This window comes from Pongo abelii, chromosome 9, assembly GCF_028885655.2.
Source record: "Pongo abelii isolate AG06213 chromosome 9, NHGRI_mPonAbe1-v2.0_pri, whole genome shotgun sequence".
NCBI lineage: Eukaryota > Metazoa > Chordata > Mammalia > Primates > Hominidae > Pongo > Pongo abelii.
This window is the reverse complement of record NC_071994.2, coordinates 71,173,628-71,182,781: the sequence shown is the minus strand read 5'-3', so window position 1 is coordinate 71,182,781 and position 9,154 is coordinate 71,173,628. Positions and strand designations below refer to the sequence as shown.

The following is a 9,154-nucleotide window of genomic DNA, read 5'->3' as shown; positions in this document are numbered from 1 at the left end:
CCATATGATGTGTTTCAAGAGCTTTACCACACTCTCATTCCTCATGACAACCTGAGAATTAATTATAAGCTCATAATCCCTCATCCATAATTACAAAATAAAACTCTGAAGAAACAATATTTTCTATAACTTTGGCCCAAAAGCTGACATCTCAACCATCATGATCCTATTTATAATCTTTATTTATCTTATTTAGTGTAAATGTTCATACATCTAACTTCAGAAATGTTGATGCGTTTGATTATAGGGCACTGTCCTGAATCCCACTGGGGTATTCCTTAATATATGATATATATATTATATTCCTTTTCTATAATCTGAAAAAAACTGAATTCCAAAATATCTGTCCCTAAAAGTTTCAAATAAGGTATGAGGGGTCTGTGTGATTATCCTTGAAGTCTGAGACGTGAAGAGACTTGTTAGGGCTCTTTATCACTCTAAAGTCTTTGCTGTCAATACTATTCTATACTGCCCTACAGGTTTATACTGAGAACCTCGTGTTCTCTGGATAAAAAGATCCATCTGTTTATTCCCCTCATGCTCTCCATTCAGATCACCCTCAGATACCCTGCAGATGGCCTGTCTCTCATGCCATACCAGAGGCAAATCCTATAAGCAAGATATGACCCAAAGAGCGCAGCCCTTAGGCTCATGATCTCCATCCAGGACCCACTTGTCATCCATTCTCCTTCCGTAACTTTTAGTTTCAGTTTCTCTCTGAGTCAAAAGGAAAGACCGACTTAGTTAGTGTTGGGGTAGATCAGTAGGGAATTTAGGGATCCTAGGGAACCATGATAATCAGGCAGCAGAAGAATGTATGGGCTTCTAACTGAGGAGTAATCAGTCAGAAGTTTTCAGTCACAATTTCCCCTCTGAGCCCCTCTCCCAAAAGTCCTAAAGAGATCCTCCTCGTCCTTTTTTTTTTTTTTTGTATAAATTCGAATGGTACAAGTGCAATTTTGCTATATGCATAGACTGCATAGTGGTAAAGTCACCACAGTTCACCATCCCTGCACCTACCTCATCCCTCCCCTTCTCATTCTGGAATACCCTCAGGATCTGGATGTACACCATTCTCTATCAGTCACTCTCATTGTCTCTGTACCACTGCATCTCTGTCTCCTTGCACCATTTGTCAGTTTTATCCCATATCTACGTCTCTTGTCCTTGTGTATGTCTCTCTCTTGCTCTATCTCCACCTGCCTCACTCAGAATTCTTTCCTGGAGAGAACAGAGGTGCAGCTATACTACACCAGGTGACCTCTTTTTGTCAACCATAATCAAAATATGCTAAAGGAAAGAATTTGGTTTAACTTGTCTTAATAAGAAACTTGGGGTTTCTGATTTGGCCCATCGTGGCTCCTCTCTTATCCTGCCTATTTCTTTTTCACTAAACCACTTGGTACTTTCCATCTGGCAGACACTCCTCCCACCACACCCTAAAGTGAGCCAAAGGAACACGTTGGTTAAAGGTTCAGTCAAGCAGACTTTTTACCTGAATCCTAGATCCTCTATAAACTCACCATATGCTTTGGAGTAATTATTTAACCTCTCTGAGCCTGTTTCTTTGCTTGTAAAATGAGATGATAGTAGTAACTACTTCAAGAGGATACCAAATGGATTAATATAATGAATTCAAAGTATTTTGCATAGCCCCTAGCACAAAAGAGCTCAACATTAATATTTGGTATAATTCCTCTCCTGGAAATATTTGATATTAATTCCTCTCTTGGAAAATAGGACCACACCCACTGTAAAACCTTTGCTCAAAGACCCAGCACCCATATCCATAGCTCTATCTAAGGAAACCTGCCCTCCCGAGGCCAGTTACATCTCCTTTAGGAAAATTTTACTAACACTCCTTCCCACCACTGCAGGACCTTTGCCTATGCCCCCACTCATACCACCTCAGCCAGCTCAGATGACAGCCAACTTTGTGGGACTGCTCTACAGAGCTATGCTGGGCTGGGCTAGGGGAGGATACCTCCTACACACAAGAGGTATTCCTGGGCACAAAGGAGACTCTCCAGAGGGACTCAGAGAAAGGACTCCTTGAACAGATAAGGTATGGAGTAGAAAAGTTAACTACAGGAAAGGCTCTCTAGAATGGTTCTTCTTTAGCAAAACACAGTTGAGATCTCTGGACAAAGATCAAAGGAGATAACACATAGCTAATATTCCAGCTCTTATCTAGCTACTAGGCACAAATCAGCCTAGGACAGGGAGTGGAGCAGGAAGAAATTTTTCCTCAAATTTACCTGGGTAATTCTGGCTTCCTGAAAATTCTTTCGTTACTAAGGCAACATTATCCCAATTATATTCTTACCCTCCACATTGTCACACTGCTCAGCACAGCAACCTCCTACACACACCTGGTTTTCATTGCAATTGCAACCCACCCATTAATAATGGTTTTCAACCTAAGTTATGCATTAAAATTGCCTGAAGAGCTTTCAGAAATTGTGATGCCCAGGCACACCCCAGATCAATTAAATCAGAATCTCTGGCACCAGTAATTGATCCAGGCAACAGTAATTTTTAAGCTCCCAGGCAATTCCAAAGTGCAGCCAAGGCTGGGAACCACTGCTTGGTTCTCAGTATAAGCCCTGATCTATATAGTCATGCATTGCTTAACAACAGGGTATGTTCTGAGAAATGCATCCTTAGGCAATTTTATCATTGCACAAACATCATAGAGTGTACTTACACAAACGTAGATGGTATAGCCTACTACACAGCTAGGCTCTAAGGTATAGCCTATTGCTCTTGGGCTACAAATCTGTACAGCATGTTACTGTAGTGAATACTATAAGAAATTGTAACACAATGGTATTTGTGTATCAAAACATACCTAAACATAGAAAAGGTAAAGTAAAAACATGGCATTATACTCTTATGGTGTCAGACCACTGTCAGTCACATATCATTTTCCAAAACACTGTTATGTGGCTCGTAACTGTATTTCTCCCATGTCCTTTAGGACCCCAATCCAACCTCTCAGAGAAGCATCTGCAGCTAAGATAGTAAATTGCTTCAGAGATGCTGCTGAAGGGAGGAGAGGCCTGATCATGTTTCCTTAAAGAACTCAGACCAAGAACTACACACACACATACACATATACAAACACACCCTAACAGACACCTGCATTTTCTTCCCCTAATGCAGGATGGATAGGTGACTCAAGAGTAAGAATTACAGACTGCAATGAAGCTAGGAAAGTCACTTTCCTCCCCCTATCCAAGGCACAATTATCTAGCAGGACCTCTATGATGTCATGCAGTGGCTTAGGGCCCAAGACCTCAGGTCTCACCTCCCTGGGCCGCCTGGAGTTCCTGCAGCAGCCACTGCCCTGCCCAATCCCTCCCATACCCCACCATGTTGGTGGGTACCCCCAACCTGCTGACACTGGATGAAGCTGATGCCACCTGGACCCTCATCAAGGATAAGGTAGGTAAAGTAAGGAGGCTAAAGAGGAAGTAACGAAGTGTGACCTGCATGGGTCTGAGCAGCTTGTGAGTAGGAAGGAGTGGGAAGCCTGAAAACAATAATAACCAACATTTACTCACTGCTTCCATATGTGCCAGGCACTGCAGTAAAGTTATTGGCACGAACTGCCCCATTTAATGACAACCGCAAAAACAGTAAAAAAGGTTCACTGAAAAGCAATGTATAGGGAATTATGAGCAAAGAGGAGACACGCTAAGTCAGGGGTGAGACAGGAGATCAGGAAGGCTTCCTGGAAAGAGTGACATTCTAGCTAGGCAAGCAGGAGTTATTCACACAAAGAGGAGAGGAGAACCTCACAAATAAAAAGTGCTTAATAAATACCTGAACTAATGAGCATGGGGGTGGTGAGTGTATAGTAATTTAATAGTAATTAAATGTAGAGTATTTGTAAAAACAAGGAGAGGAAAAAGAACAACTCATATTTGAGAACTCCTAATAATCTTCTAGAGCAGAGTTCAAAGAAGCAGTGGTAAAAATAAAGCCAAAGAGATATAGGGGATAGTCTTAGAACCTGGACTTCCTATAGAACCAGCTTCTTATAGAATCTGAACTTTATCTGAAACTCTTTCACAGATCTCCTCCACCTTAACTTCCACAAAATAAGAAATTTGGATTTTGAGGCAAATTTGTATATTTTAAGGAGCAGGACAATCTCAGCTGTATCTGAGTTGCAGATATCCAACAAATCCTACCAAATCACTTTTCAGCTGCAGACTGGAAATTTCAGATTAGAGAATTTAGAATCAGATTCTATGTGATTTGAAGGAAGGTGAATTTAAAACATTCATAGAAGTCAGCCTACCAGGCTTAAAAAAAAAAAATCTTAAAGCAGTGCCTACCACACTCAAAGAAGATTTAATGGCATGCTGCTTCCATTCCAAATAGGGTAGCTGCTTACCACAAAGGCCAGCTTCCCAGGGAAGCAAAAACAGGAGAGCTCAAGGTCTTCCCAAGTATTAGAGCAACTGGTTTCAGCAGTGTAGAAGGTTGGTCCTGGACTAGATCAAGCAGAATTAGACTGAAAATAAACACAGTCTCCCACTATTAGAAATCTATGCCATCTCTGAGTATCAGAAAAACTCACTATCCTATTTAAATTGAAAATTTTCAGGAAAATCGGGGTAGAGATATGCAGGATAAATCACTGGCATTACGGGGCAAATTCAAGGATTAGGTCACCTTTAAGTGACCTGGTTTCCTGTGTCCAAAACCACTGACAGTTTACTGAACATATGGTAAAAACATTTGGCTAAACAGAATGTGGCTCAAGAGCTCCACATTCAGAATTCGAAGCAACCAAGAGATATCTAGGAAAACAATATTCCACCATCGCTTTCCTGGGATGCCCCTGGAAAACCTAAATTTGTGGGCCTAAGGTCCACATAATTTCTATCCAGAAGCAGAAGTTCAGTAGGAGCACATAGTAGTCTTATATAGTGATTCTACCAAGAACACAGTCTCCCTAACAAAGAACCGAGCTCCTTATTTTTCCTATTTTAGGATAACCACTGGGGCTGTCAAGGTTAAAGAGGGTTAGAATTAGGCAACTTAATGCCTGTCAGCATATAGGAAGAGCATATGGGGAATAAAGAGCCTCCAGCTAAACCAGAGATTCACCCTTTTAGCAGAAACTTGGATAATAAGCACCAGGTATTTTAAATGTCACACTCCTATCAGAGGGGCCTCTTCTAGAGACACCCTCATTTGTCTTATTTGTGCAGGATCCTTGACACCAAAGGAGCAGTTAGTGTGAGATTCTGATGTCATGCTTGGTGCCTCTGATTTCATGGTCATGGGGCAAAGCATTGCATCCAAAAATGTCAACCCACCAGTGTTCTGCTCTCTCCTCTGGAAACGCAACTGGTCCTTCTCAGAGCCGCACCCAAAAGGAAGTGTTTTCCAGTGAAGGAAAGGAGAAGGAATGATGGGAAACTGTCCCATGCAGACCACAAAAGAACATCAGAACATTCCTTCAGCCAGACCACAAAAGAACCACAAAAGAACATTCCTTCTGGCTGAACATTCCTTCAGGCTGAACATTCCTTCAGCCAGACCACAAAAGAACCACATTTTTGCAGACCACAGAAGAACATTCCTTCAGCCAGGTGACAAGACAGTAGTCTACAAGCTACCTCAGCTTATCCAAGGTGCAGATGCAACTCCATAGTTAGCTACCTTCCTCTTATGCTAGGAGGCAGTACTTCCAAAACAGCTTTGTAGAAAAAGCAGATCAGCCTTAAGGAGCCACTGGTGAATTCTACCAGAAGGCCAATAAAGAGGGCAATGCCATCAGTAGGGGCACAGATGTGCGAAATTTGGGCCTAGAGGTAGAGAGTAGAGTACAGCACTGTAAGCACTGGGCTCAAATATAAGAGATGCCCAAAGAGGAAATTCTGTGTGCCCTTGCTCCCTAGTAGAGCAGAGAACCAGAAACGTCAGCCACAAAATCCTGAATGGGTTGAAACCGTACTTAAGTACAATTACTAGAGAGGCTCTTATAGGTTTCCCAATTAGTCATGAAATAAACTTTCCAGGGTTACCAACCCCAAAAAGGCCATGACGAAACAAACAAACAAACAAACAAAAAAAAAAAACCACACACACACACACAAGATTAACTAAAATCCCTGAAAGTATACTGTAACTAACATTATAAAGATGAGGCCTCAAATTCCCTACAAGAACTACCCCTTGCAGCTAGGGTAGAAGGTATATACTATGAGGTAAGAGATATGGTATAAGAGTGGACATTCCAAATCTATTTCTGTGTAACCTACTATTGATTAAAGACATCACCCATGTAACCAGTCACCTAAGAAGAATCCTTAAAGATTCTTTTCTCTTTTTCTTGAGACTGTTGAGTGCAGTGGTGCCATCTCGGCTCACTGCAACCTCTACTTCCCAGGTTCAAGCAATTCTTCTGCCTCAGTATCATGAGTAAGTGGGATTACAGGCGTGTGCCACCACACCCTGCTAATTTTTCTAGTTTTAGTAGAGACAGGGTTTCACCATGTTGGTCAGGATGGTCTCCAACTCCTGACCTCAGGTGATCCACCCGTCTCGGCCTCCCAAAGTGCTGGGATTATAGGCATAAGCCAGCGTGCACGGCCGAGGATTCTTTTTTCCCTGCCTCCTAAGTGACCAAGTTCTACTAATTCTATAACCTAAATATCTCTAATATCTTCCCCCACTATTTTAGTTCAGGACCTTATTATGCCTTGCCTGGAGCACTGCAATACTCTTAGCTGATCTATCGCCCCTAATTTTATGCCTTCGTATTAAAAATTAGCTTTCTGGCCAGGCGCGGTGGCTCACGTCTGTAATCTCAACACTTTGGGAGGCCAAGGCAGGCGGACTGCCTGAGCTCAGGAGTTCAAAACCAGCCTGGGCAACAGAGTGAAACCCCATCTCTACTGAAAATACAAAGAACTGGCCAGGTGTGGTGGTGGGTGCCTGTAGTTCCAGCTACTTGGGAGGCTGAGCCAGGACAATCACTTGAACCCAGGAGGCAGAGGTTTCAGTGAGCCGAGATCGCACCACTGTACTCCAGCCTAGGCAACGAAGGAGACTCAACTCAAAAAAAATAAAATAAAAATTAGCTTTCAGAAACACCTGATCCTGTTCCTCCTACCCAGAGCCCTTCAAGCGGCTTCCCACTGCCTTCAGGACAAAACTCACTTGATATACACACAAGCCTTTCATAATCTAGTTCCTGTGTGCCTTTCCCTCCCCATACCATACATACAAGCAATATAAAATTATGTGTTCCTAAATGTGCCCCCCTTGGTTTGTAAATTCAAGTTTTTTCACCGACTGACTCTTATGCCTGAATTGACCATTCTCCTACCTAGATAATTCCTTCAAAACTCAAGTATCACCACCTAGAAACCTCCCTTGATCCTCTTTCTATGAAAGGTAAAGACTGTTCAAGCACTTCTTGTCTCCTTCACACCTTGCTCTCTATTAATATTTTACATAGCAGACTGTTTACATTTTTGTGTTCTCCAGTAGACTAAACTATATTAGGACAAAGACAAAGTCTCATTCTTTTATGTTTTCCCAGTACCTAGATAGTTTGACACACAAACATTCAAGGTGTTGCTGCAGGAGAGCTGGGAGATAGGCAGAAAGCATAAATCTGAACACATTATAGAGATGTAACTGAACAGTGAACCTGGGGGTCAATTTAAAGTAGGCAACCAGTTAACTTCTGACCCTAAGTCCCTGACCTATAAACTGGCCACCTGCAGGTCATCGAGGAGCACTTTGGGCCCAACGCAGTAGCAGTACCTTTCCTGTCAGATGCAGCCTGCTATGACCTACTGGGTGTGCTGGTAAAACAGTCCCGCCCAGCCCATACCCGCCTGGCTTTGCCAGGTCGGCAGGGCCGGAGGGCACTGAAACCAGTGGGGCCACTACCAAGCCTCCTGGAGCAGGCAGGATCTGAGGGTGCCTTCGCCCACTGCACTCGGGAATACTCACCAAATGGCCGAGCAGAGATAGCCTATGAAGAGATGCGAATGTTGGATGGACAGCCCTGCAAGATCCGCCTACATATGGGTGGCCTGCGCAAGAAGGTTGCCTTCCTGTTGCTGCCACCAGGGCAGGTGAGCCTACAGCAGACTCTTCCCTGGCTCCGAAGCACCCACAGCGTCTATGTCATCTACCAGGTCTTCTCTTGTTCCTGGCTGCAGCTGGGGCTGATGTCTACAGCCCGTGAGCCCCAGCTCCTCCGGCTACTTCGGTCATTACCTGTTGCCTTCTCCTGCCTCAAGTTTTCACTGCAGTCTAAGGGCGTGCTGGGACCACAGAAGCCTCTGACTAAAGACCCATTGCCCCATGGGGCCAACTGGGTCAGACCTAACCTCAGCATCATGCCACCTCTGGCCCCCACATCAGCACCTGCTGATACAACTGAAGCTGCTGATGTGCCCCCACCTGTCCCAGCCCCACCTACGCCACCTCCCCAGGAAGGGCCAGAGGGCAAACCCACCAGATTCTCCTACAAGGGCCGAAACCCCTTCCGGAGGGGGCCCCAGATACTGTCAGGTACTACTAGGGGAAATGATGATGAGATGGATGGGAGGGACAAAGTGAAGGAGGGAGAAGGCATGAGAATTAAGTATGTGGGGAATCCATTACTCAGCACAGGGCTCTGGTGAAAGAGATGGAATGAGGGAGCCCGGGGAGGGTGAGATGGAATGAGGAGGCCCTAGTAAGGGGATTGGGATGGCACAGAGGACCAGAGGGAAAAGCTAGGGGGGGGAAAGACCAGCCATGAGTCAAGCTGTGACTATCCCCAACCCTGGCAGAGAACTGGCTCTTCAGCCCCCGCAGCCCTCCACCAGGAGCCCAGGGTGGGGGCCCCAGGGACCCCGACGGGCACTCCATGTCCCTGCCCCTGCTGCAGGGTCTATCCTCGGAGTTCGACAGCGACAACTGAAGCTGAAGCAAAAGATTCCGGGGGCAAAGCCCCCAAGATCTGGCATAGGGGTACTGGTCTCTAATAAACATCAGCTGCTGCTCCCCCAAACCATCCTGGGCCCATGCTGCTTATTCCTTCTGGGATCCAAAGAGGGAAGAGTCCCTTCACCCTCTAAGAGCATAAGGGGTACCTTGAAACCTTGGCAGCAATGTCCTCACCAAA

The 9,154-nt window shown here is 44.6% G+C and overlaps 1 protein-coding gene across 1 annotated transcript; it reads left to right on the top strand.

Annotated features, from left to right (window-relative positions):
* Window positions 1-3,276: 3,276 nt before the first annotated feature.
* Window positions 3,277-9,043, top strand: C9H11orf42 (chromosome 9 C11orf42 homolog). Its single transcript, XM_002822101.5, has 3 exons — window positions 3,277-3,447; window positions 7,758-8,556; window positions 8,820-9,043. The coding sequence occupies exons 1-3, from the start codon at window positions 3,376-3,378 to the stop codon at window positions 8,948-8,950; spliced, it is 1,002 nt and encodes a 333-aa protein (XP_002822147.2). The 5' UTR covers window positions 3,277-3,375; the 3' UTR covers window positions 8,951-9,043.
* Window positions 9,044-9,154: the final 111 nt, after the last annotated feature.